Source organism: Mandrillus leucophaeus, unplaced genomic scaffold, assembly GCF_000951045.1.
Source record: "Mandrillus leucophaeus isolate KB7577 unplaced genomic scaffold, Mleu.le_1.0 Scaffold23, whole genome shotgun sequence".
NCBI lineage: Eukaryota > Metazoa > Chordata > Mammalia > Primates > Cercopithecidae > Mandrillus > Mandrillus leucophaeus.
Genome location: NW_012102365.1, coordinates 2,127,598 through 2,155,375, shown reverse-complemented (window position 1 = coordinate 2,155,375; position 27,778 = coordinate 2,127,598). Strand labels below are relative to the sequence as shown.

Genomic DNA, 27,778 nt, shown 5'->3' with positions numbered 1-27,778 from the left:
AAGCAGGGGGGTGGTGAGGCGGGCCATGGTGGTTAAAGAAAACAAGAGACATAACCAGTTACTGATGGAGATGGGTAAATGCCAGCTGCATATACACCCTTGTGGAAATTCACATCCACCATCACTCTGAACAGCACCTCTCACACCTACATTGTCAATAAGCTCTTTGCATTATAGTTTCCCCGGATGTTCCTCCCCATTCATAAGATCTCACTTTTCCCATTTTATAGATGAGAAAACTGAGAGCCAGAAAAGTTAACTGACTTGCCCAAAGTCACACAGTTATGAAGGTTGAGCCAAGGACTGTCTGACTCCCAAAGGCCAGGTTCCTTCCACTATAGTATATGTGCGTGTATATGCACGTGTGTACATAGATGTGCAAAAACACTGCTTCTCAGTAGGAGCCTGGGATTTCAAGAAACAGGTTTGGCAGGCGCAGTGGCTCACACCTGCAATCCCAGCACTTTGGGAGGCTGAGGCAGGAGGATGGCTCACACCTGCAATCCCAGCACTTTGGGAGGCTGAGGCTGGAGGATTGCTTGAGCCCAGGAGTTCGAGACCAGCCTGGGCAAGATGGTGAGACCCTATCCCTACAAAAAATTTTTAAAAAACCAGCCAGGCATGGTGGTGCACACCTGTAGCCCCAGCTACTCGGGAGGCTGAGATGGGAGGATCACTTGAGCCCAGGAATTCAAGGTGGCAGTGAGCTATGATCATGCCACTGCACTCCTACTTGGGCCACAAAGCGAGATGAGGCCCTATCTCTCTTTAAAAAAAAAAAAAGAGAGAGTGTCTCACAGTTCCCTGGTGGGATAATGGGGTGAGGTTGGAGCTGGATGGGACTCCATGTATGAGAGACTCCCGGCTTGGTGTCCCTCTGCACCCTGCTGTCTGGCTGGCTTACCCTGTATCCATGCTTATCTCTGTGGTGTTGTGTTTGCTTCCACAGATGGGAGCTTGCCTGATTGTCAAGCCATCGGCCTGGACCCCAGAGCCTACCCAGCTGAGCATGTGCAGAGGGCCCCGAGTGCGGGGCGACGCTCAGGCCATTACAGAGACCACCCTGGAGATGCTGATGAAGACAGGCCTTTCCTGCTGAGCCGGGCCTGTCTGCACAGCCTGCTCAGGTAACAGTGTGCAGGGAAGCCAAGCTTGGGCCTGGGCCACCCCCAGGAAGTGGGGATCAGGGGAACTTGCCTCCCAGTCCCAACAGGGATCCCCTCCCAGCTTAGGTCAAAAAGAGGTTCTTTACAGAATCAAAACATATTAACCCAACATTTACTCAAACTCCCCATTATCCAGAAAGGGGAACTGAGGCTCATGGATATACAGTGAGTCCTACCTCCTAGCCTGAGGACTCTTCCCTGCGCCTTGATGACCTGAGAGAACTGGGAGGAGAAAGGGGTTGTGACAATGACCAGGACTCAGGGCAGAGGTGGAAACCAGAGTGCCTGATGTGTGCAGCTGCTGACCCCCCAGGACACCTCTCTACCGGAGTCTGTGGAAGCAGAGAACTGGGAGGCCAAGGTGAGGTGCTGGGAGGGCCTGTGTAGCCCAGGTATGCTAAGGTGCCCTTGCAGGACAGGGAGGGGGGTGGGGGCAGTGGCAGAACCCACCTCACTACTCCTGGCCCAGGTTAGCCCACCCAGGCTCAGGAGCTGCGGAGCCAGGTGAAGCTGCCCTGCCCTGCAGAGGCAACTCCCTGAACTGACACATGAAGCCTCCGGCTCCAGGAAGCTCCCTAGAGCTGAGCCTGCCTGGGGACCCCACCCAGCTTCCAAAGGAGCATTCCTGGGGCCTGAGGTCTGGGGGTGGAGTCTCCTGGGATTGTAAGGGTGGGGAGGTACAGCTGTGGGAGGATGCAAGACTGTGTGTATCCGACTGTAAATGTACAGGGCACTCAAGCTTGTGTGCAAGCAGGTGTGTGTGGCGGGCTCTGTCCTTCCGTGCACATGGGGTAATATACAAGAGTTGTATAAGTGGACCAGGCTGGGGAGTGTTCAACGGCTGTGTTATGTGGTACATGGGAGTATGAATATGCAGGATTCTGGGTGTGTACTGGGCAGGTGTGGGGATACTGCGTGTGCCACACTGGATGGTGTGTGTGCAAGGGTGCTAGTGTACACTGGAGAGATGTGTGTATAGACAAGATCTGAATACACTGCGATGGTACCGTGTGTGCACACAGGGATCTGTGTGTACACTGGCTGTGTGTGTGCCCAGGGTTCTGGATGCACAGTGGGAGTGATGTGCACATGTGGCTCCATTTGTGCTTTGGAGGTGGGTTGGGCAAGCCTTGAGCTGAGCTGGGCTCAGCAGTGCCCAGCCTTGTGGCCAAATCGCTGAAGTCACTTCCTTTCCAGCAGCAACTTTCCAGGAGGAGGAGTTCTTCAGACCTGGGCGGGGAGGCAGGGGGGGGCGGAACAAGGAGCTCTCTGGGGAAGGAGGTGGGCGGGGGTGAGAGGCTGCAGGGAGGGCCTAGTGGGGCTGGAGGAGGGGAGTCCTCCGGGAGACAGAAGGAAAGACAAGGACGGGAGTCTGCAAGGGCCAAGGGCAGGAGGGGAGGGGGGCGGAGCAGGGCGGGAAGCTTAGTCCCTGGGTGACCTCGGAGGGAGGAAGGGAGGGCCGCCGGCAGGGTGACCCTCGGGTCCAGCCAGAGCTGGCGGTGGTGGTGGCGCCCGCACACCTGGCACCCAGGGCAGGGGGCTGGCAGGGGGCAGTTCTAGGGCAGACCTGCTTGCCAGGTGCCCCGCTCCAGGGAGGAAGGGGGTGGGCGAGGGTTGCACAAAGGAGCTCTGTGTGGCTGGGGGTAGGGTGGAGTGGGGTGTGCAGTGCTGTGCTGTGCTGTGGGGGGGCCCCTGATGGCCCCAGGGGGTGGGGCAGGGCCAGCTCCCCTTGGGGGCATCAGTGGCTCCAAGGGGACACCTAGTGGCGAGGGAGAGTAGTGCGTCTAGTTGAATGGTGGTTGGTGGGAGGTGGTGACTAGAAGCTGAGAGGAGGATAGATTAGAAGTCAAAAATTAGAACTGATGGTTGGGACTGGGACAGTTGGAGGAGGCTGCATGGGAGGGGGCTGAATCTCTGGACACCGAAGCAGTTTGATTTAGAGAAGCCCTACCTAAATTCAGACACCAGCTGAATTGAGTGAGATGGCTGTTTGTCCTTAAGGGCATAACTTAACCTCTCTGTGCCTCTATTTAAATGATGCCAAATGAGTGACAGCTGCCATTATTATTGCCATCATTGTTATTTGTATTATGATATTGTTCCTGGGATCAGGTTGAAAGAAGATCTTCAGGTGTTACTGTGTGGGCAGGTAGGTGGCTGAAGGGAAGGAGGTGGAGAGAGGTGAGGACTCGTCCCCGAGGGGCAGATCCTAAGAGATAAGGCCGCTGGAGGAAAAAGGAGGTGATGGGAAGGTCTCAGAGCAGAAGTAATGGCCCCTTTGATGCAGTGTTTCCCATTTGAGGACATCCCAGGGCCTTCGAACCAGGCTAGGAGGGAAATGGTGGGGGAGGAGGAGTGTGCAAGCTGGAGAGAGGGTCATGAGGCCGGAAGTGAGAGCTGGGGCTGGCAGCCTGGCTCCCCTGGGGAGGCAGTGGGTGGGGGAGGGGAAGGAGGGCTGGGGAAGGGGTGGGGTGGTCACAGCCACAGCCGGGGAGGGTGGGGCTGGGGACTCAAGGATGTGGGCTGGCGCTTCCCGGCACTGTGCACAGCAGGTTGGGGCCCCCAGCCTCCTCCCAGCCGGCTGGTGTCCCCATGGGCGAGCTCAGACACACTGACCCAGCAGCAGACAGGCAGACAGAAGGACCCCTTTGACTTTGTCCCCAGACCAGGGCTAGGTGGTACCCTTGGGAGGGATCCAAGAGAATGGCCGCCGGGGTGTGGTGAGGAGGGGAGCCAGCTGCTTCCCTCAGATCCTGGAGGCTGCAAAAGAGAGCAGTGGCCAGCCTCAGGAGGCCTGGCAGGAGGACGTGCCCAGAGGTCTTCATGGGTGGATGGAACAGAAGCCACCACCAGAGAGGAGGTTTTTCTCTTCTGCCAAGATCACACCCTCAGGCCCCAGCTGGGAGGTCTCCAGAGCGGGGAAGGCTCAGCTGGCCTGACCCTCAGTAAGGGAGGGGGGGGGGCTTCTGGTGGTCATCTCCAAGTAGGTGCCAGGAGCCACGGTGCAACCACACTATTGGAAATTGGACTTGGAGATTCCAGAGTCTGAGCCCCTTTTCTCGTTTGTGAGGGTGTTACCCACTGTCCTCCCTGTGAGGGCAACAGTGCTCCAAGTTCTTGGACTAGAGAGATCCTGACCTAGGAGGGGCCAGGTCCACAGCCAGGCCTGGGAGAGAGCAAAGTAGGTGGGACCAGTAGGTGGGACAATGAGGAGCAGCTGAGGCCTGAAACCTGCAGAGAGAGAAGGAAGAGTGAATAGAGGGATGTTCCACCTGGGTGGGCAACAAAAGGGCCCCTTCCTGTGCCATTTTGTGACCTCAGACAAAGTCTCTTTCCCTCTTCAGGTCTCAGTTTCCTCATCTGTAAAATGGGAGGGGCATGAGATGGCACTAGAAAGTGTACCCACTGGGGTAGCTGGTTAAAAATACAGATTCCCAGATGTCCCTTCACATCTATGAGTCACATTCCCCTGGACTAGGGCCTGGGTATCTGGAATGTTACACAGCTCCCCCAGGCCCAGGCTTTGGAAGCCAATGGGTTAGATAATTTTAAGGTTCCTCCCAGCCTTAAATTAGACCACAGCGCTAGAAGGAGCATTTTCAGAAGTGGCTGAAGGATTGTTACAGGAGCTGGGAGTGGAAGGAGGCTTTGGACTTAAGGCAGAATTAGAAATCCTACCACTTAGCAACTGTGTGACTTCAGGCAAGTTACACATCCACTCTGAGCCAGTTTCCCCTGTAACATGGGGATAATAAATCTTGCCTCCCAGGCTGCTGTGAGGATTCAGTGGGTCATAGATGTGCAGGTAGGTGCTTTGTAGATTGCAAATCGCCATCCCCCAAAGGGGAGCAGAGAAGTGTCTCTTTCTACTCTATCCTGTCCCTACAGCTCTGCAGTCTTCCTGTGGGGTGACAGCACTGGTAGGTGGGGAGAGTCTACATGAGTCTCTGGCACATAGGTCTCAGTGACCCAGTACTAGGTCAGAGCCAAACATTAGGCAGGCATCAAGGTCAGTCTTTAAGACCCTCACAGTATTGGGGTCCATTCAGCTCCCTGCTCCCTGAGATCCCAACTCCTGGAATCAGCCATGGCCCTGAGTCCTCGGGCTCCTTCGGGAGTCAGACATGCCTGGATCTAAATCCCAGCTCTGCCCTGACCAGCTCAGGGAGTCAGTCGGTAAATATTTATGTAGCATTCATAGCCTAGGCCCTAGGGTCAGGCAATACAGCGATAAACAAGACAGACGTGATCCCTGCTCCTGAAGAGCCCACACTTTTGCAGGAGACACACTAAACAGCCAGTCACACAAGTAATTGATTATAGTTGCGATAAATACTATGAAGGTGAAATAGATAGGGCTCTGAGAGGATGTAGCAGGGGCCAGGACAAGACCAGAGGTAGGATGGAGCGGCAGAGTTTTTCCGATGAAGGTGGAAGAAGGATCAGAGAATGTCCCTTTTCACACTCTTGGGTCCCTCCCTCAGCATCCTTCTTGGGTCTGGAGAAGAAGAAAGAGCCTAAAGGGAAAAGGCAGGGTTGATTGCTCTGTGTACCTATTCGTTTGTTAATTCATTCAACAAACTTTAAATTTAATGTTTTGGAGAAAGGATCTCACTCTGCTGCCCAGGCTGGAGAACAATGGCACGATCATAGCTCAGAGCAGCCAGCCTGAACCTCCAGGGCTCAAGCGATCCTCCCACCTCAGCCTCTTGAGTAGCTGGGACTACAGGTGTGCACCACCATGCCCAGCTAATTTTTAAATTTTCGTAGGGATGGGGTCACGCTATGTTCCCCAGGCTGGTCTCGAACTCCTGGACTCAAGCGATCCTCCTGCCTTAGCCTCCCAAAGTGCTGGGATTACAAGTGTGAGCCCCTGCACCTGGCCAAACAGCCATTTTTTAAAATGCTGCTGTAGGCCATGTGCTGTTCTGAGTGTTGGGAAATACATATAGCAGTGAATAGGACAGATATCTTTGCTTTTATGGTGTTTACCATCTTCCAGGGGATAGTTTCTGTAAGACTGGGGAAGATAATCATATTGATCTCATGTTTGTATGGGGAATTTGATGAGATAATCTATATGAAGCACTTGGCCCAGTGTGTGGCAACAGAAAATGTCCCCAAACTATGGACTTTTATTGTTGTTGACTCCCCGTGTGATTGCTCTGACCTTAGGCATCTTCACTTTTTCTTTGCAGCTCTTATCCCACTAGTAATTAAGTAATTTATAATGATCTGATCAGTGTCTGTCTGTCCAGTCCTTGTCCAAAGTAGGTACTTCATAACTAATGAGTGTATGAATGAATGATGTTACTTTATCTCTGAGCCTCCATTTCTTCATCTGCAAAATGGGGTTATTAATAGCCCCTACCTCACAGGATTGGTATGAAGAATTAAATGAAACGATGCCTGGACAGCTTCCAGCCCAGTACCTGGCGCGCAGTAGGTGCTCACTAAACCTGAGCTGCGATGGTCCTTTCCAGGCGCTGTCCACGCCCCGAGGCCTGGGCTCAGGCCGAAGTTGCTCCACAGCACCCCCAGCTGACAGCCAGCGACTGGCAGAGCCCCCAGGCACGGGGGCCCTCTCTCTTCCAGGTCAGCCGGGTGTCTGCACTGGATGGAGCGCTGAGGGAGCCAGGGGGTGGTACCTGGAGGAGGCCGGGCCGGTGGGCAGGGGTTGAGCTGTGGCCACTAGACCATTTGGGGAATTCAAATCTATTGCCTGTCTTATTGCCCACAGAGATCTCCAGTGTGACAGCCCAGGCGGCAGAGCCGAGGGTAAGTGGTGGGGGTTCTCCTGGAGCCCTTTGGGGGTAAGAAGCAGGAAGGCTGTGCCCTTGTTAGAGCTTCCTGGCCTTCTCCTTAAGTTTGATCACCCTGCTGATGTGCTTCCCTCTCAGAGGCAAGGGTCCTGTTCTTCCTGAGCACATAGCCAGATTTCCAAAGGGGATGAGCTGTCAATAAGTGAAGCTGGGCCAGGCATGGTGGCTCACGCCTGTAATCCCAGTACTTTGGGAGGCCAAGGCGGGTGGATCATCTGTGGTCAGGAGCTCAAGACCAGCCTGGCCAACATGGTGAAACCCTGACTCTACTAAAATACAAAAATTAGCCAGACGTGGTGGCGCGTGCCTGTAATCCCAGGTACTTGGGAGGCTGACACCTAAGAATCGCTTGCACTAGGAGGCAGAGGTTGCAGTGAGCTGAGATCACACTACTTCACTCTAGCCTGGGTGACAGAGTGAGACTCTCTTTCAAAAAAAAAAAAAAAAAAGTGAAACTGGGGCCCATGAGGGGCTTGCTGTACATATGGTGGTTTGAGAAAGGCTGGGAGTCAGCAAGGGGATTGGGCTTGGGGTGGGGATGGGAGCTTGGTAAGGAGATGAGACCTCAGGAGGGAGGGGTCCAGGAGCTCATCGAGGATATGGGAAGCTGATGAGGATGTAGGTGTTCAGTAAGGGACCTCCTGCTCTTCCTGCCTGGCAGGTCCTGGTCCCGGCTTCTCGCACCCTCATGTCAGCCCCGGCCCCGCCCGGCGGCCTGCGGAGGACAAGGTCAGGATGCGTGTGAAGCCCCAGGGCCTGGTGGTGACTTCCAGTGCCGTGTGCAGCTCTCCTGACTACCTCCGGGAGCCCAAGTACTACCCCGGCGGCCCCCCCACCCCCCGGCCCCTGCTTCCCACCCGGCCCCCTGCCAGCCCACCCGACAAGGCCTTCTCCACCCACGCCTTCTCTGAGAACCCACGCCCACCCCCACGCCGGGACCCCAGCACCCGGCGCCCACCAGTCCTTGCCAAGGGGGACGACCCGCTGCCCCCACGGGCAGCCCGTCCTGTCTCACAGGCCCGCTGCCCCACACCGGCCGGAGACGGCAGCAGCTCCCGACGCTGCTGGGACAACGGGCGGGTGAACCTGCGACCAGTGGTGCAGCTGATTGACATCATGAAGGACCTGACACGCCTCTCCCAGGACCTGCAGCACAGTGGTGTACACCTGGACTGTGGTGGGCTCCGACTGAGCCGCCCGCCTGCACCGCCACCCGGCGACCTACAGTACAGCTTCTTCTCCTCACCCAGTTTGGCCAACAGCATCCGTAGCCCTGAGGAGCGAGCCACCCCACACGCCAAGTCAGAGCGGCCCAGCCACCCCCTCTACGAGCCTGAGCCTGAGCCTAGGGATAGTCCCCAGCCTGGCCAAGGCCATAGTCCCGGAGCCACGGCTGTGGCCACGGGTCTGCCCCCAGAGCCTGAGCCAGACAGCACTGATTACTCAGAACTTGCTGACGCCGACATCCTTAGTGAGCTGGCCTCCCTCACTTGCCCAGAGGCCCAGCTGCTAGAGGCCCAGGCCCTCGAGCCACCATCTCCTGAGCCAGAGCCTCAGCTCCTGGACCCCCAGCCCCGCTTCCTGGACCCGCAGGCACTAGAGCCGCTCGGGGAAGCTCTGGAGCTGCCACCCCTGCAACCTCTTGCTGATCCTCTGGGGCTGCCGGGCCTGGCTCTCCAGGCCCTGGACACCCTGCCTGACTCCTTGGAGTCGCAGCTGCTTGACCCCCAGGCACTCGACCCCCTGCCCAAGCTGCTTGACGTCCCAGGTCGCCGTCTGGAGCCCCAGCAGCCCCTGGGGCACTGCCCACTGGCCGAGCCCTTGCGCCTGGACTTGTGCTCACCGCACGGCCCCCCCGGGCCTGAGGGTCACCCCAAGTACGCCTTGCGGCGTACTGATAGGCCAAAGATCCTGTGTCGCCGGCGGAAAGCCGGACGGGGGCGCAAGGCGGACGCCGGACCCGAGGGCCGCCTACTGCCCCTGCCTATGCCCACGGGGCTGGCAGCCGCCCTGGCCGAACCCCCACCGCCACCGCCGCCTCCACCCCCTGCCCTGCCAGGCCCAGGCCTGGTCTCAGTCCCAGAATTGAAGCCAGAATCTTCCCAGACCCCAGTGGTCTCTACCCGCAAAGGCAAGTGCCGAGGCGTGCGGCGCATGGTGGTGAAGATGGCCAAGATCCCCGTATCGCTCGGGCGACGGAACAAGACCACATACAAAGTGTCTTCCTTGAGCAGCAGCCTGAGTGTGGAGGGCAAGGAGCTAGGTCTGCGTGTGTCAGCTGAGCCCACCCCGCTGCTGAAGATGAAGAACAACGGGCGGAACGTGGTAGTGGTCTTCCCACCCGGTGAGATGCCCATTATTCTTAAGCGTAAGCGCGGCCGCCCTCCTAAGAACCTGCTGCTGGGCCCTGGCAAGCCCAAGGAGCCAGCTGTGGTGGCGGCCGAGGCAGCCACTGTGGCAGCAGCCACCATGGCCATGCCAGAGGTGAAGAAACGACGGCGGCGGAAGCAGAAGCTGGCGTCTCCCCAACCGTCCTATGCGGCAGACGCCAACGACAGCAAGGCTGAGTACTCAGACGTCCTGGCCAAGCTGGCCTTTCTGAACCGCCAGAGCCAGTGCGCTGGACGGTGCTCGCCACCCCGCTGCTGGACACCCAGTGAGCCGGAGTCAGTGCACCAGGCCCCTGACACCCAGAGCATCTCCCACTTCCTGCATCGTGTGCAGGGCTTCCGGCGGCGTGGGGGCAAAGCAGGTGGTTTTGGTGGCCGGGGTGGGGGCCATGCGGCCAAGTCAGCCCGATGCTCCTTCAGTGACTTCTTTGAGGGCATTGGCAAGAAAAAGAAGGTGGTGGCCGTGGCAGCCGCTGGGGTGGGGGGCCCTGGCCTTACCGAGTTGGGGCACCCACGCAAACGGGGCCGGGGGGAGGTAGACGCTGTGACTGGGAAGCCAAAGCGCAAGAGACGGTCCCGGAAGAATGGGACTCTGTTCCCAGAGCAGGTGCCCAGTGGCCCAGGCTTTGGGGAGGCGGGTGCCGAGTGGGCCGGAGATAAGGGTGGTGGCTGGGCCCCTCACCATGGGCACCCAGGCGGGCAAGCTGGCCGAAACTGTGGGTTTCAGGGGACCGAGGCCCGGGCCTTTGCCTCCACTGGGCTGGAGAGCGGAGCCTCAGGCCGTGGCAGCTACTACAGCACGGGCGCACCCTCAGGCCAGACCGAGCTCAGCCAGGAGCGCCAAAACCTCTTCACCGGCTACTTTCGCTCGCTGCTCGATTCGGATGACTCCTCCGATCTCTTGGACTTTGCCCTCTCAGCCTCTCGCCCAGAGTCCCGGAAGGCATCAGGCACCTATGCAGGGCCACCCACCAGCGCCCTACCTGCCCAGCGGGGCCTTGCCACCTTCCCTAGCCGGGGAGCCAAGGCCAGCCCAGTGGCAGTGGGTAGTGGTGGGGCTGGGGCGGACACCTCCTTCCAGCCTGTCCTGCCCACGCGCCAGACCTTCCCACCAGGACGGGCAGCGAGCTATGGGCTAACTCCGGCCACTTCAGACTGCCGGGCAGCCGAGACCTTCCCCAAGCTGGCTCCCCCGCCCTCAGCCGTGGCCCGCTCACCTACCACCCACCCGCCTGCCAACACCTACCTGCCCCAGTATGGCGGCTACGGGGCTGGACAAAGCGTATTTGCCCCGGCTAAGCCCTTTACAGGCCAGGACTGCGCTAACAGCAAGGACTGCAGCTTTGCCTATGGCAGCGGCAACAGCCTCCCTGCCTCACCCAGCAGCGCCCACAGCGCCGGCTATGCCCCACCGCCTACCGGGGGCCCCTGCCTGCCACCAAGCAAGGCCTCCTTCTTCAACAGCTCTGAGGGGGCCCCCTTCTCTGGTTCAGCCCCCACGCCCCTGCGCTGTGACAGCCGGGCCAGCACAGTCTCGCCTGGTGGCTACATGGTGCCCAAGGGCACCACAGCCTCTGCCACCTCTGCAGCCTCTGCCGCCTCCTCCTCCTCTTCCTCCTTCCAGCCCTCGCCCGAGAACTGTCGCCAGTTTGCGGGGGCTTCTCAGTGGCCTTTCCGGCAGGGCTATGGAGGCCTGGACTGGGCCTCAGAGGCCTTTAGTCAGCTCTACAATCCCAGTTTTGACTGCCACGTCAGCGAACCCAACGTGATCCTGGACATCTCCAACTACACACCGCAGAAGGTGAAGCAGCAGACGGCTGTGTCGGAGACCTTCTCCGAGTCATCCTCCGACAGCACCCAGTTCAATCAGCCGGTCGGTGGCGGCGGGTTTCGGCGTGCCAACAGCGAGGCCTCAAGTAGTGAGGGCCAGTCGAGCCTGTCCAGCCTGGAGAAACTGATGATGGACTGGAACGAGGCATCATCTGCCCCCGGCTACAACTGGAACCAGAGTGTCCTCTTTCAGAGTAGCTCCAAGCCGGGCCGTGGACGGCGGAAGAAGGTGGACCTGTTCGAGGCCTCACATCTGGGCTTCCCAACATCCGCCTCTGCCGCTGCCTCAGGCTACCCATCCAAACGGAGCACTGGGCCCCGGCAGCCGCGAGGTGGACGGGGCGGTGGGGCCTGCTCAGCCAAGAAGGAGCGGGGTGGCGCAGCGGCCAAAGCCAAGTTCATCCCCAAGCCACAGCCGGTCAACCCACTGTTCCAGGACAGTCCTGACCTAGGCCTGGACTACTATAGCGGGGACAGCAGCATGTCACCACTGCCCTCACAGTCGAGGGCCTTCGGCGTGGGAGAGCGAGACCCCTGTGACTTCATAGGACCCTACTCCATGAACCCGTCCACGCCTTCCGATGGCACCTTCGGCCAAGGCTTCCACTGCGACTCGCCCAGCCTAGGTGCTCCCGAGCTTGATGGCAAGCATTTCCCACCGCTGGCCCACCCGCCCACGGTGTTCGACGCCGGCCTGCAGAAGGCATACTCGCCCACCTGCTCGCCTACACTGGGCTTCAAGGAAGAGCTGCGGCCACTGCCCACCAAGCTGGCTGCCTGTGAGCCCCTCAAGCATGGGCTCCAGGGGGCCAGCCTGGGCCACGCAGCTGCAGCCCAGGCCCACCTGAGCTGCCGGGACCTGCCATTGGGCCAGGCCCACTACGATTCCCCCAGCTGCAAGGGCACGGCATATTGGTACCCTCCAGGCTCGGCTGCCCGCAGCCCGCCCTATGAAGGCAAGGTGGGTACAGGGCTGCTGGCTGACTTCCTGGGCAGGACGGAGGCCGCGTGCCTCAGTGCCCCTCACCTGGCTAGCCCACCAGCCACGCCCAAGGCCGACAAGGAGCCACTGGAAATGGCCCGGCCCCCTGGCCCACCCCGTGGCCCTGCTGCAGCCGCTGCTGGCTATGGCTGCCCACTCCTTAGTGACTTGACCCTGTCCCCCGTGCCGAGGGACTCGCTGCTGCCCCTGCAGGACACCGCCTACAGGTACCCAGGCTTTATGCCCCAGGCGCATCCTGGCCTGGGAGGGGGCCCCAAGAGCGGCTTCCTGGGGCCCATGGCGGAACCTCACCCTGAGGACACATTCACCGTCACGTCCCTGTAGTGCCAACTGAAGTGCCGACTGGACCGCGAGGTTTTGTTCCTGGGTGAGTCTGGGGATGCGGGCGCAGTGGGCAGAAGCCTGGGGGTGGGGAGAGGACATCAGAGCTTAGTCAAGGACAGAAGTATGGAGTGCAGGAAGCAGATGCAGGATTTAAGGGCAAGGCTGGGGACCGACAGCAGGACATAGGGACTGAGGATTCGCTGTTGCGGACAGCCTCAGAAGGAGATGGGGTACTTGGGCTGGGAACTCGGCAGAGGGCTTGGACTTTCAGGGGGTCTTGTTAATTGAAATGGCCAGAGGACTATACACTGGATGGGTCCCCGTAGTGTGGTTCATCAAGCTTTCAATTCTTTGTTCGTGCTATGTCGTGGATAGGAAGTAAGTATTTCCCAGGAAATACGCTGATAAGGGCGGGCATTTACATTGCCCTGTGTGAGACAGGTGAAGGGAGGAGCAGGTTGGATGGTCGTCTACCCAGGGCCTATCCAGAGCACCAGCCCTGCTGGCACCCCCATTTCCCTGGGAACTTCATCGATTCTAAGAGGCAGCCTGGTGAGGGCCAGGCCAAGAGTGGCCAGTATGGCATGGTCTCACACTCTGCGAGGACTTCACAGGATGGCCCAAAGTGTCTTCCCTTGGCCTCTCAAGGTACCCCCAAAGGCTATTTTCCAACTTGGCCTGAGATAGGCTAGGTGTGGCCAGGAGCATATGGGGTAGGGACCCAGAAGTGGAGAAGGGGTGCTGGGATCCCACTGTCCCTGCAAACCTTCAACCAGTGAGACTATCTTTAGGCAAGGTATTTTGACCCTAGAAAAGCCAGTCCCTTTCCTGAAGCCAAAGGCTTTTCTGAGAGTACAGTTAAAGAGTGTTAAATGTTTCGATACTGTTTTTATCAGGTACTGTGACCTCATTAGTTGGAGTCAGTTTTAGTATTCTCAAGATTGGGTGTTTTAAAAAAGGAAAATAAAAGACAGAAAAATGCCCCCAAAATGATCAAAGAGAACAAGGTGGAAGGAGCCATCTTCTTGAAGAACAGCCTGCTCCAGAAATACAGCCGCCACTGGCCCCGCTTTTGGACAATAGATCTGTCACAAAATTGTCCCAGATGTGGTAGTGGGTGGCAGGGCAGGCTGGGGGCATGCCTGCGCCCCTCACCCTTCACCTTTGCTGCCACTGAAGCTTCCTGGGAGTTTCTCTTCCTGGAGGAGTAGCTGGGCTCCTGGAAAGTCCCATCCGTGCTCTGGGAGGCCATTCAAGGCCAGGGTGACTCAGGGTCCTGAAGTCATGTCAGTGGAAACTTGTTGCCCGCTCTCTGCCAGACCCCAGCTCCCCTGGTGCCTGAAGGTAACAAAGGGCAGCATGCGGGAGTCAGAAGGCCTCCGGGAGGATCATTCCCAGATTGGCCACCAACTTGCCACATGCCCTTGACCAAGCTTTTGTCCCTCTCTGTGCCTCAGTTTCCCTATCTTTTCAAGGAAATTTACTTTGATAATCCCTTAGGCTCTCACAGCTCTGTATGGCAGAGACAGTGAAGCAAACTTTTTTTTTTTTTTTTTTTTTTTTTTGGCAGTATCTTTTCCTTCCTAATGAAGCCAGGCCAAGATTAAAACGGCCTTCCATTCCCCATGCATCTCATTGCAAGCAGCAGAACCTCAGATCTGAAGCAGGCCAGGGAGAAGCTGCTTAGGGTTTAAAATGTCAAACTGTTGATCCTTCTCACTGGAGGGGAGATGTCTCATGGATAATCCAGAAATGTGAAATAATCCAAAAACCGTTCCTCCCAGGCTCTGGGTGGGAAAATGGACGGGTGTGGGGGCTGGGTGTTTGGGCAGGTCACAGCTCAGTGAAATACATAATGGAACCACCCAGTGAGGCCTGAACGCAGGAGGAACTGGGATGCCATCCAGCCCCACATTCTGGCCCTGCTCCCCACTCAGGGCTGGGAGTTAACTGCGCTGTCCTCAGACCAATGCATTCCATTGTTCTAGAGACATCTGTCCAGCACCCACTAGAAGCCAGGCATTGGGGGCACCACAGTGAACACCACAAATGAGGTACTGGTCCTCAGGGGGCTTCCCATTTAGAGGGAAAGACAGCAAACAGTGGTGGCATTAAGCATGGATGATTCCAGCTATGGGAAGCACTGTGTAAGAGAAAAAAGCTAGAAGCTTGTGAGCACACACAGCATGCTGACCAGACCTTGAAGCTGAGGCCTGAGGAATGATGGGGCTGGACAACTGGCGGGGAATGGGAAGAACATTCTGGGCAGAGGGAACAGCAGTGTGGAAAGCCTGGAGGCAGGAAGGGGCTGAGCTTTGAGAAACTGCCTGTGGGAACGCAGTAAAGCTAAGTGAGGGGATGAGGCAGGCAAGTCCAGATCACGTGGGGCATTGGAAGGCGTCTGAACTTCATTCCCAGACACACTGGGATCCACTGAAGAGTTCCCTGCCGGAATTCCCCGGGCCACCATGGAGCGGGGCTAGTGTTGAAGCAGGGAGACCAACTGCAGAAGTCCACACACGCAGTGATGGTGGCCCAGACCAAGGTGGTGGGAGGGCTGTCCCCTTTCCCTATCTAAGATGGCACACAGGCTCTAGGGCAACCCCCCAGTGTCAGGGGATGATCAAAATCACCACGGGAATGAGAAAGAGTTGGAGATACAGAGAAAGAGAGTGGTAAGGACAAAGAGTTCATACAGGGAGTTGCCACTTTCAACAGAGGGCTTTTTTTTTTTTTTTTTTTTGAGACGGAGTCTTGCTCTGCCGCCCAGGCTGGAGTGCAGTGGCCGGATCTCAGCTCACTGCAAGCTCTGCCTCCCGGGTTCATGCCATTCTCCTGCCTCAGCCTCCCGAGTAGCTGGGACTACAGGCGCCCGCCACCTCGCCCGGCTAGTTTTTTGTATTTTTTAGTAGAGACGGGGTTTCACCGTGTTAGCCAGGATGGTCTTGATCTCCTGACCTCGTGATCCGCCCGTCTCGGCCTCCCAAAGTGCTGGGATTACAGGCTTGAGCCACCGCGCCCGGCCTCAACAGAGGGCTTAAGCAGAGAGGACAGGGACACACTCATTCACCAATAGCAGTGAGCGGTTTTGACGCCAGGCCCTGGAGAAGCAGTAATTGAGCTTAGTTTCCCAACTTGAGCACCTGTGTGTCCATCCAGTACTGGATACTGGGGAGACAAAGCAGACATGGCCCCTGTCCTCCAGTTCAGCCTCCACCCCAGGAAACTAAAACAAGTACACAAAGAACCTGAAAACACCTGGTAGAGAGTGGCAGGTGCCCAGAGGCAGTGAGAAACAAAGATTTGCACTGGGCAGCTGGGTGTTGTAGTCAGAAGTCAGCCCTCTGCTCCCTTGATGAGAAAAGGGACACTTGTGCTGGGCTGTTTATGTAACGCTGCCTCCCTGACCTTTCACAGCAGACTATGAGGTGGGGTGTGTGTCCCCACCACAACCCCCTGCCTCCCGCCCTATCCCACATTAGAGAGAGTTGAGGAAATGGGTGCAGCTCTGAACCTTGCCCAGGGGATCCATTAGCAAATAGTGGACCCAAGATTAGAACCCAGTACTGTCCCTCCTGAGCCTGGGTACTCTGCCGTATGGCTGCCTGTCATCTCCCCATGCCTGATTCCCCATCTGCAAAAGGACAGATTAGATTGAACAATCCCTACAACTTATGTATTTATGTATTTATTTATTTATTTATTTGAGATGGAGTCTCGCTGTATCGCTCAGGCTGGAATGCAGTGGCACGATCTCAGCTCACTGCAACCTCTGCCTCCTGGGTTCAAGCGATCCTCCTGCCTCAGCCTCCTGTAGCTGGGATTATGGGGGTGCGCCCCGCGCCCAGCTAATTTGTTTGTATTTTTAGTAGAGACGGGGTTTCACCATGTTGGTCAGGCTGGTCTCGAACTCCTGACCTCGTGATCCACCTGCCTCGGCCTCCCAAAGTGCTGGGATTATAGGTATGAGCCACTACGCCTGGCCCAGTCCCCACAGCTCTTGCTGGGTCTGATATCTTAAATGGATTTCGAGGTTCTGTGGAAGAAGCTGCACTTGAGCTCAACCTTGAAGAATAGGCAAGGTTTGGACACATGGAGACCGTGAGAAGGGCATTCTGGGCAGAGGGAGCTGTGGGCAAAGGCAGGTCACATCCCAATGTGAATTAGAAGATAAAAGCTCCGAGGAGACAGAATGGGGAATGTGGGGCCTGACTGATCTGAGAGCTGTGGCTGATGGGACAGGGAACAGAACGGGTCAAGCAAGGAGGGGGCCTTGGGCCTGTGCAGACATCTTCTCCAGGCCTCTAGATGGAAAGTAGAGCCAGACAGACTGGCTCCACGTTGGGCCCTGTGGGCTAAAGATCGACCCTGTCAGACACTGGGGACAGGGGTGGGAGGGTACGAAGGGCCCTCCAAGGTGTTCAGGAATCTGGAGTCCCTCTCCCCTCCCTACTCCCTCTCAGGCCTGACCTGAGGCCAAGAGAAATGTCACAGGTCCTCCAAGGTTACTCCAGCTGGGGCCTGACCGGAGCAGGAAGCAGTTTCCAAGGCCACCATCCAGCCGGGGTCAGCAGGCATGCCCGGGCCTGGGCCAGGCCCCAGCTGCTCTGGGCTTTGTCTCTTCGTGTCTTGAAACCTCGAGAGGTCACTTGATCTTGCCTGTGACTCTGAGCAAGAGGCCTTACGTCAGGGCCCAACCAGTCCTGCCCTGACTCTTCTGGGCACAAGTTCTTCCCCACACTCTCTGAGGCCATCCTCCCTCTGATCCTATCTCTTGCCACTCCTGCAGCCATGTTTAGGCCAGGCCTTGTTCTGAGCCCTCATTTCCTGAAAATGTAATCTCTCCACAACCATGCCGACTCACCCTCCTTCTTTCTTATCTTCCCACGTCCCAGAGCAGGGCCACGGAACTGGAGAGTGGTGGCTGGGAGCCTGCCTGTGGACACAGATAGGCCTCTATGCACAACCCAGTTCCATCCCTTACCAGCCAGGTGACCTGGTGAGTCATGTCACCTGATGAGTCACGTCACCTCTCTGCGTCTCTTGTGAGAATTAAACGAGATTACGCGTGAAACCCTTGGCCAGGTCCCTGGTACACAGTGAGCACGTAGTCAGTGGCTGGTGATGGGTAGGTAAATACCCCGCAGAGGCTGAACTCTGGGGCCTCTGACCAGCCTGTGTGAGTCACACACCTCCAACCCTCGCCTCTTGTACCTTCGCGCAGGACCACAGAGCCGGCCCTCCCTCGCCTGTGCCCCTCCTAGGAAGGAGCTTGTATTCTAGTGTGGATTTGGGGCCTTGGGGGAGGCTTTGTGATAGCACCTAGTTCTTTGCTTTAGCAATTGGGCCGAGTCCTCCCTGGGGAACCCAAGGACAAAATGACCTGGCTCAGCTAGAAACCCTGTCATCACAGTTATGCACACCAATCCTCTCCCCCACTGCAAATATGAAAAATATTTTCTCGTGACTGTAATATGTCATGATTTTTCCCCTGGCAGTTGTGCCATCTTTGTCAGCATAACCTTTGCTGCCATAGGGCACTGCGTTTGTGCTGGAAGGCTGGGGGAAGTAGATGAATTCTGTGTTCACACACATGAGCTAGTGACCTGCTTGGGGCCAGGCATTGTATCCAGTTCTGAGGGTATCACTGAGCAAGACAGGCAGTGCCCTGCCCCCACAGGGCTTGCAGCCTTTTACAGGTGTTTGTTTAAAACCTCCTTGCCGGGCGCAGTGGCTCACACCTGTAATCTCAGCACTTTGGGAAGCCGAGGCGGGAGGATCACCTGAGGTGGGGAGTTCGAGACCAGCCTGGCCAACGTGGTGAAACTTCGTCTCTACTAAAAATACGAAAATTAGCCGGGCATGGTGGCAGGTGCCTGTAGTGCCAGCTACTCGGGAGGCTGAGGCAGGAGAACTGCTTGAGCCCGGGAGGCAGAGGTTGCAGTGAGCCAAGATCGCGCCACTGCACTCCAGCCTGGATGACAAGAGCAAAAACTCCGTCTCAAAAAAAAAAAAAAAAACCTCCACATGGGCTGGGCACAGTGGCTGACGCCTGTAATTCCAGCACTTTTGGAGGCCGAGGCGGGCAGATCACTTGAAGCCAGGAGTTCGAGACCAGCCTGGCCAACATGGTGAAACCCCCTCTCTACTAAAAACACAAAAGTTAGCCAGGTGTGGTGGTGTGTGCCTGTAATCCCAGCTACGTGGGAGGCTGAGGCAGGAGAATTGCTTGAACCTGGGAGCCGGAGGTTGCAGTGAACCACGATCACACCACTGTACTCCAGTCTGGGCAACAGAGCAAGACTCCGTCTCAAAAAAAGTAAATAAAAATTTTTTTTAAAAATCCTCCACATGAGCATCACTGTGTAGAGCAGGGCCTGGGACACTCCCACGGGAAGGATCAGGGACCACCCTCTAAAACCATTGTGAGCAGGGCAGGCAGCAGGAGATTCCTGGAGGCAGGAAATGGGTCTTGACGAATTTGAGACTTCAGAGGCTTTAGTTCTAGCTCAGCCACCTGAGTTTCTGGCCCAACTCCCTCCCTGCTCCAGGCATGTACCCCACCCCCAGCCCCCCAGTTCATTCTCCCCATATGGCCACCAAAGTGCTGGGGAATTTTTTTTTTTTTAAGCATTTTTAGATGCACAGTGTCTGGAGTCCCTAAAATATTTATTGGATGAATTGATTAAAACACATCTGCTCCTGTGACTCCATTGCTCTACACCTTCTGATTGCATCCTTCCCTCTCCAGCCTCCTTCCTTGCCTACAAAATAAAGGCCCAGCTTCCCAGTATGGTATTCAAGGTATTCCAGGCTTCCGTCCTGGCATCCAACCTTTTTTCCAGCCCCGATCTTCCTCACACACACCCTCCCTTAACAGCCAGGAGCATGTGTGGAAACAGGCGGGAGCACTGGGAGGGCTGGCTCCCAAAGGTGCCCTGTGCTTTTGCTGTTCCTGGCCTGGGTGGCCCTTTCCTACCCCATCTCCCACCTGTCAGTTCCTATCTTTCACTCAGACATCACTTCCTCCAAGAAGCATTCCAGAGTCCTTCTCAGGCCCAATTAATCTCTCACCCTTTCTGCATCCGTGACAGCCCTTCCTGGGAATGCCCTCCTTGCCACGCCATCAACTCCTTTAGGGCGATTACTCATCTCTGGGCACCGTCCTCCCCTCCCCCACCCAGTGTCTCATCATGCCTGGGACATTTCAGGTTTTTTGTTTTTTTTTAAACTTGAGTTGAAGAAAAGCATGTAGAATAGGGAGAATTCTGAGAGGAAAGGTTAAGCCCTGGGGAACGGGATGGGACAATTTCACCCTGTCATCAGGAAGTGCTCCTAATAGAAGGGCAGGGACCAGTTCAAATTTTCAGGGCTCACTGGGCCTGTGGATGTCTCCAAGCACAATCCCTCCGGTTTACAGAGAGGGAAGGGTCCTCGCCTGAGGACTCAGAGCCACCTGGTCATTGAAGCACGGAAGGTAGAGCCAGGAAGGGCCCCTGGGGATTGCCTGGTTCCATGGTTCTTGCTCTTTCCTCGGCCTCCACTTGAGTTGCGTGTCCGACACAAACCTGTCAGGAACACCTGTCTTTACATATGGCATCTCCAGCCACAGGGTAGAGGGGGAGAGAGAGAGAAAGAGAGAGATGGAGGAGGTGAGGCTAGCCTCCTCCCAGGACAGGTAAGGAATGTGAGGCTCTGAGAGCTGGTGGAGACACAGGGTCACACAAGGCTGGGGAACCCCATTTGGTCCTACTGCCCCACAGCTGCGAAGACAGGGAAAGAACCTTAAGGAGGGAATGGCTGGCAGAGCTAGAGTTTAAGGAGCACCTCTGGTCAGTAGTGGACACACATTTGAAAAAATTCTCAGGCCGGGAGCAGTGACTCACGCCTATAATCCCAGCACTTTGGGAGGCCCAGGTGGGTGGATCACAAGGTCAGGAGTTCGAGACCAGCCTGACCAACATGGTGAAACCCTGTCTCTACTAAAACTACAAAAATTAGCTGGGTGTGGTGGCGCGCACCTGTAATCCCAGCCTCATCGATAATTCAGTGAATTCCAGGTCCACCTCTCTAATGGTATTTCTGCATACCAGTTGTGGGCTGAGCCCCCAGGAAGCAGTATCCTCTCCACATGGAGGTAACTCAGAGGCCTGACTGCCTTAAAATGTTACAGGGATGCATCAGGCTTTGAGCCTCTGTGGTTTGCCCCTGACTCTTTGTCTTTGGGGCACCATCCCAGTGCCTGAAGATCTCTCCCATCACCTGTTCAACTCCCTTATTTTATAGAATAGAAACTCAGGCTGCCACGGTGGCTCACACCTGTAATCCCAGCACTTTGGGAGGCCAAGGCAGGTGGATTGCTTGAGTTCAGGAGTTTGAGTCTAGCCTGCACAACATAATGAAACCTTGTCTCTACAAAAACTAAAATAAAGTAATTAGCCATGTATGGTGATGTGTGCCTGTAGTCCCAGCTACTCAAGAGGTTGAGATGGGAGGATCGCTTGGGCCTGGGAGGTGGAGGTAGCAGTGAGCCATGATTGTGCCACTGCACTCTACCTTGGGTGATAGAGTGAAAACCTGTCTCAAAAAAAAAAACAAAAACTGAAGCCCAGAGAGGGAAGGGACTTACTCTGGGTCACACAGGAAATCAGTCTCTCAAATTCACATGGACTTTTTCTTTTTTTTGAGACAGTCTTGCTCTGTCACCCAGGCTAGAGCGGAGTGGTGCGATCTCAGCCCACTGCAACCTCCACCTCCCGGGTTCAAGCAATTCTCATGCCTTGGCCTCCCAAGTAGCTGGGATTACAGGGTGTGTGCCGCCACACCTGGCTAGTTTTTTGTGTGTGTGTGTGTGTGTTGGTTTTTTGTTTTTGTTTTTGTTTTTGTTTTTATTTTTGTTTTTGTTTTGACAGGGAGTCTCACTTTGTCACCTAAGCTGGAGTGCAGTGGCATGATCTCGGCTCACTGTAACCTCTGCCTCCCGGGTTCACGCCATTCTCCTGCCTCAGCCTCCTGAGTAGCTGGGACTACAGGCACCCACTAACACGCCCGGCTAATTTTTTGTATTTATAGTAGAGACGGGTTTCACCGTGTTAGCCAGAATGGTCTTGATCTCCTGACCTCATGATCTGCCCACCTCAGCCTCCCAAAGTGCTGGGATTACGGGTGTGAGCCACCGCGCCCGGCCCAGTTTTTGTATTTTTTCTGTAGAGATGGGGTTTCACCATGTTGGCCAGACTGGTCTCAAACTCCTGACCTCAAGAGATCCACCCACCTCGGCCTCCCAAAGTGCTGGGATTGCAGGCGTTAACCACCTTGCCCGGCCTCATGCACTCTTTTTGCCTTCTGCTCTACTGCCTTGTTTGACATTGGACCCTTTCAAGAGAGTAGAGACCAGATAGTAGAGGTTAGACCTTAACTCATGTCCTGGCAGCCAGTGGGCATGAATACATGTTTGCTGGTTGCTTAAATGAAAGCACAAATATAGATTCCTTTTTGGAGGAGAGCAGCCCTCTCTGGACAACCTGATTTATATGTGCTCTGCAGCACTTTGAATCTCTGCTCAGCTGTCCCTCAGTGCTGCCAGTGCCCCCCCCCGACAGGCAGAGACCACTTAATGCCCTGGCACCTCAGATGGTGAAACCACCGGAGCGTGAGGACTCAGAGGAATGTGACTCTGCAGTTGTGTGTCACAGAGGCACTAGAAGGTGAAGTCTGCGTAACAGTGGTTGGTGTGCTGGGGGCTGCTGCGTGCTAGTGCTGGGTGTGCAGCAGTACCACATACAGGTTCCTGCCCTGGAGGAGCCAAGTCAGGATGACAAGGGTACCGTAGCTATGGTAACAGGGTGGTATAAGGAGGTGTTCTGAAGGTGTGCAAGGCCCGAGCTGGACCTTGACATGCTGACCAGACTCAGGTCAGTCCCTGCTCTGTCATTCAGTCAGCGCATGTCTCAGCCCCAGCATGTGCTGGGCAGTGTTCAGTAGTGGTTGAAGAGCCACAGTCTCTCCTGCCATGACCAGGTTAGCTGCCTCCCCAGGACCTTCCGTGGCACAGCCACCATCTCCCTGCATGGTAATTACCTGGTTTGGGGTCTGCTTTGCTTTCCTCTCTATCTGCGAGCCTCTCAAGGACAGGAACCAGATCGGTCTTGGTCTCTGCTTTGTCCCCAGTGCCTAGCACTGGGCTGCGTGTTAGTGTCTGGTCCTGCTTTGTGGAGAGCTGAACCTGGTGAGGTCAGAGTTCCACACAGCCACAGCATTCTCCTCCCACCTCCATGAGAACCCTGGGGCTTTTGGGCTTTGATTCCCCCCTCCCCCACTCCCTCCCATCCTGAAGATTCTGCCAAAGTCTCTGGCTGGCCAAGTCCTGAAAGCTGGGGAGGGTAGTGGGAGGAGGAAGGTGAGACGCGATGGGCGGCTTAGCAGAGGGTGAGAAAGCCTCCTGCTGCCTGGCCGCAGGCACCGCGGGAATGGTTCTGGCAGGAGCCGCCTGCTGGGCTGAGATCACCATGGAGACCTGGCTTAGAGAGGGTCACTGGCAGTGGCTAAGGGCCGGGGGTGGGGGTGGGGGTGCAGGGATTTATGCAGAGGCTCCCAGCCTGCCCCAGGGCCCTTGGAGGGAGCAGAGGAGGCTGGCATTGGACAATATCAGTTTGCCAGTGGTTTGGAGCAGCCCATCCTAAAGTCCCCTTCCCTTGTCACCCAACACCCCAACAGAGGTTCTTTAGCTTGGCAACTGTTCTTCAACCGCAATAGAGCTGTCCTCTGGATAGATGCCCCCAGCACTCTGGTTCAAGCAGTTACCCCAGATAAAATCCTTCTGCTCCCTAATACACACCCCTCTTGTCTCTGCAGCCTGTTTACCGCCTGACTGTGGAGAGCTTGCATTCATCCCAACAGCAGCCCCTGCCCCAAGAGCTGCTTTTCTACCTATCACCCCATTGCAGCACAGCTGTCACCCTCCCAGGCACACCGCTCGCCCCTACGGCTAGTATTCCATCCTCCTGTAACTGCAGGCGACCTGACAGCTTAACAAAGATGCAGCTCTTCTCCTCTCCCATGCCTCTGCCTGCCACCTGGTCTGATCTACCAGAATGGGGTGCTGCCCTGCCTCTGCAGGAGCCCACCTGGTTCCCCTGGACCTTGGGGTAGTCCTGGCAAGTCCAGCCTCAGGACAAAAGTCGTCCCTGGGGCTGACTGCCCAGCAGACAGCAGCCGAGGCTGAGCAGAATTTAAATGTGGCTCTGGTAGAAAGGAAAGCCAAGAAAGTACAAGGGAGGAAAGGCTTTCTGTCGCCGCCTGGCTCCTGCTGGTGTGGGGGAGGACTGATGGGCTCCTAAGGAACCTGAGGAGGCCGCTTCAGCATCCTCACCTCGCCCCTTAATTCGGATGGAGATGGTTGCACACTGAGGGTGGGAGATGTGTGTCTTGGGGCTCTGAGAGGAGGACAGAAGTCTGAAAGGACCAGGCTAATGACTGGAGCTCTTAGGAAGTCCCGAGCCCAACCCTGTCCTTCAGGGGACCTTCTCACTCACCCTAGCAGAGCTGTGAATCCAGGGGGTCTAGCCAAGCTGGGGGTCTGGGTAGGGAAGTCAGATCCCCAGGGCCCCGCAAGCATAATGAGAACTGTCTGGGAAAAAGGGGTACTTCCAATCTCGAGTGTCTGGCGATGGGAGGAACTGGGAGTTTGGGAGTGTCTGAGCTTCAGGAAGGCAGGGTTAAGCCAAACACAGATGGCATTGTGTTGGGCAGTTTCTGTTCCTTCACTGAGAAAGACTTCCTCCTCACCTCACCTCTCTAAGGAACAAAATGGCATTGGTAAGAAGAGGATTGGATTTAGAAGAAATAAAAGCAGTGGTTCACACCTGTGCTGTGTGCTGAGGCCCTGCCCTCCCCATGATGTCATTCCTCAGAACAGCCTAAGTTGGAGGAATTACTAAACTCATCATGACATGAGGAGGCAGGTTTGGAGAGCCCAACTGCCCCAGAAAAATAATAATGAATAGTAATCAGTATAATTTATTATGCACTTAAGGACCAGGCTTCCTCTGCCCTATATCACTGAGTCCTCCCAACAAACCAGTGGGGTAGTTCAGTTATCTTCTTTTTACAGATGGGCAAACTGAGGCTCACAGAAGTCCAACAACATGCCCAAGGTCATAGCACTATTAAAGGGTAGTGCTGGTATTTGAACTCAGCTGTGTCTGATTCCAGAGCCCAAGCTCTTAACAAATTCCACTGCCTGGAACCCCAGCTCCTCAACCAGCACCTGCTTCACCCTGTGGTTTGGGGCTTGGACATGCATGTTTTACAGATGGGTAAACTGCGCTCAGAGAAGGCAGGTCTGAGTTTTCAGGAGAAAGAACAATGGGTAGCTTTCCCGGACAAATCCTAGGAGGAGCTGGGTGAGGGTCTCCCTCTTCACTTCCCTGATCTCAGAGCAGTCGATGCCTGCCGCTCACTCCTGCCTCTTCTCTTGTGTTTCTTTGCAGCTTTCAGAAAACCAATGCCAAGATCCCTCCCAGCGTCCACATCGTCCTTTGGCAGGAGCGCCTGCCCCTCTGCCTCCCACCCTGCCCCCTACGCCCCTTGCAGACCCATCTCCCTCCACCCCCTCCCGCCCATCTCCTCCACGCAGAAGCCGAAGGTGAGCCCTTTCTGCACAAAACCAGCAATTGTAAATACTTTTTAAAAATGTACAAAACTTAAAAACAAAACACAGTTTTAGAAAAAGACAAAAAAAAAAGAGAGAGAGAGCGAGAGAGCGAGCGTGTGCAAGAGGTTGCGAGCGGGGCCCCGAGGTGTCCAGAGCCCCTGCAAGTATGCACTGAGAAATTTATCTACAGGTCGTTTGACAAAAATGAACAATATCCTATTTATTGTATATACTGTTTTATTATAAATCGTGGATTGTATATTGCATTCTGTAAACCTGCTGTGGTCCCGTGGTGTGCAAATTCGCATGGTGGGGGGGAGGGAGAAGAACCTCTTGCGGGAGCTTTTTTTTTCTTTCTTATTTTTCACTCTTTTGGGTTTTCTCTTCTGTTGTTGTTGTTGTTGTTTTCTGTTGGCAGGACACACCCAAAGATCCCAGGCTGTATTACAAAGAAATGAAAAAAAGCAAAAAAAAAAAAAAAAAAAAAAAAAAAAAAAAAAAAAAAACCAACCTTGTGTCTTGTGAAAGGGGGAGTGGGGGTGGAGGGCCATGGAAGGGACACCGCTGGGTTTTGTCACCAGCTACTGGTTCTCCAGAGGAGTTGAAATACCTGCATGTGTTCCCGGCCACTGAGTTCTCCCTTCTGCCTGAGATCTTGGTCACCCTTGGATCTGGGTTCCCCCCCATTTCACTCCAGGCCCTGGGTCTCCCCTGCCTCTGAGCTCCCCCATTCTGCTACCAAGGACATCCTGGCCCTTGATCATGCATTCAGTCCCAGGTCCAGGGATTCTACCTCTTGGACCTTCATTTTGTCCTAGGTCCTGGGTCTCCTCTGACTCTGAGACCCTATATTCTATCCAAGTCCAAGGTCTCCCCAAATCCTGGATTTCCTCTCCCTGAGGAACCTCCATCATGGGTCAGAGTTTGGGGCTCCTGCTTCTGGATCCCCTTATTCCATCCAAGGTCCATGGTGTACTTTGGAGTCCCTTTGTGTGTCCTGTGTATTCATGGCTTTTGGGCCTCACAGTTCTACTCTGGTTCAGGGACACCTCTCTTGGCGACACTCATTCCATTGTAAGTCCAGGAACCCTCATGGGGCCTCCCTTTCCCACTAAGAATGGAGTACCCCCTGTCTGTGTATCTCCCATTTGCCCCGGGTCATCAGTCTTCTCTGCCTCCAGGCCCTTCATTTTACCCCAATATACCCACATCTGCTTATGCAGAACCTGGGGTATCATCAGGCCAGTCACCCCCGTGTTGCTCTGCCCTCCCCTTTCTGTCTACCCTGAACTCCAAATGTTTCCTCCCAGCTTTGGTAAACTGGAAGAAGAAAACTAACCGTGTGCCTGCGTCTGGTGGGCTGGAAGAGCTGAGCTGTTTCCTGATCCCTGACTTTGGGGACTTCTTGGGTACCCTTGCCCAAATGGTGCCCACTTTGGCCTCCCTGGTCTTTGGGAAGCAGTTTTTCCCATAGACCCATTTTATGTTTAAGTTCTGCTGAGTGTGGCTTCATGTCCCTCCTCAGTGAAGCTCAGGGAGACGTCAAGGGGTAGTACCACGGCGCCTGCCCTCCCTGACCCAACCAGCTAGGCCCTGGCCTCAGGAGAGTCAGAGGAGCCCGTGGTCTGAGGAGGAAACACACCTGGGCACACCTGTCTGGAAGAAGAGGCAGGAGGACTCAGGCCACAGTCCCCTGAAACTGTAGCCTCTGTGCTGGATGTAAAAGGCTCATCCACCCACCAAGCCCCCTCCTTGCATCCCCCAGACTCAGAGATGAAGACATTACCCTACACTTCCTGACTGCTGACGGGGAAGGCAACACTACACTCAAGCTAACGATGCAGTATGGAGCTGGAAGTGGGGGCAAGAAGCAGTGAGACTCCCTGAGAGTTAGGGAGGAGGGCTTCTCCCAGGAGAAAGTGTTTATGGAGCCAAGCCTAAGGTGCTGGGAGGGAGTTCCTGGAGGAGGAAGAGGATGTGCAAAGGCCCAGAGATTCGAAAGGCTAACAGGAGGCAAGAGCCACATGCAGTTAGCTCTGTTGGGCACACCCTGTGTTGAGGGAGGGGAGAGGGCTTTGGCAAGGTCACTCTGGGTAGGGTGGAGCCTGATTGCAGCGGGTAGGGAGCATCAGAGAAAGCACTGGGTGAGGCTGAGATAGGCCAACCCAAGAGAAGCCTGTGTTCAGCCCCAAAAGTCACCTGCAGGGAGAAAATGCCTGTGTGCAGCAGCTGCTGAGGAAGCAGAAGAGACTTAAGGAGGCTCTCCAGGTGGGGCAGGCTGGGCCCAGTTGGTGTTAGGGGAACCAGAGTGGGGCCTGGTGAGTCCAGCTGAGGGCTCAGAGAGGTGGCGGCCCAAAGGAGATTTCGGGGAGGGGAGGGGACAATGGTGGATTGCTCAGTGGAAGGGACTGGGGCTCAACATGAGATAGGAGAGGAACTTGAGAGGGAGAGGAAGGGCAGTGAAGGGTTGTGGGCCCCAGGGCTCTGGAACTGGGGCAGAGAGACAAGACCCAGGAAGGAAATGGGAGTTTGACGAGGTGATTATGGCACAGTGAAGGAGCCCCTTAACTCAAGGGAAGATGAGAGTT

General features: G+C 55.8%; 1 protein-coding gene across 2 annotated transcripts; it reads left to right on the top strand.

The window, feature by feature from the left end:
• The first annotated feature begins 948 nt into the window (after positions 1-948).
• On the top strand, positions 949-25,689 carry AHDC1 (AT hook, DNA binding motif, containing 1). Of its 2 annotated transcripts, XM_011981687.1 has the most exons (6): positions 949-1,127; positions 1,303-1,527; positions 6,545-6,761; positions 6,907-6,944; positions 7,650-12,578; positions 25,027-25,689. In XM_011981687.1, the coding sequence occupies exon 5, from the start codon at positions 7,724-7,726 to the stop codon at positions 12,533-12,535; it is 4,812 nt and encodes a 1,603-aa protein (XP_011837077.1). In that variant the 5' UTR covers positions 949-1,127; positions 1,303-1,527; positions 6,545-6,761; positions 6,907-6,944; positions 7,650-7,723; the 3' UTR covers positions 12,536-12,578; positions 25,027-25,689. The 2 variants fall into 2 exon arrangements, with proteins under 2 accessions (XP_011837077.1, XP_011837078.1); XM_011981688.1 differs by lacking the exons at positions 949-1,127; positions 1,303-1,527; positions 6,545-6,761; positions 6,907-6,944 and adding an exon at positions 12,911-12,913 and having other exon boundaries at positions 7,548-12,578; positions 25,027-25,083.
• Positions 25,690-27,778: the final 2,089 nt, after the last annotated feature.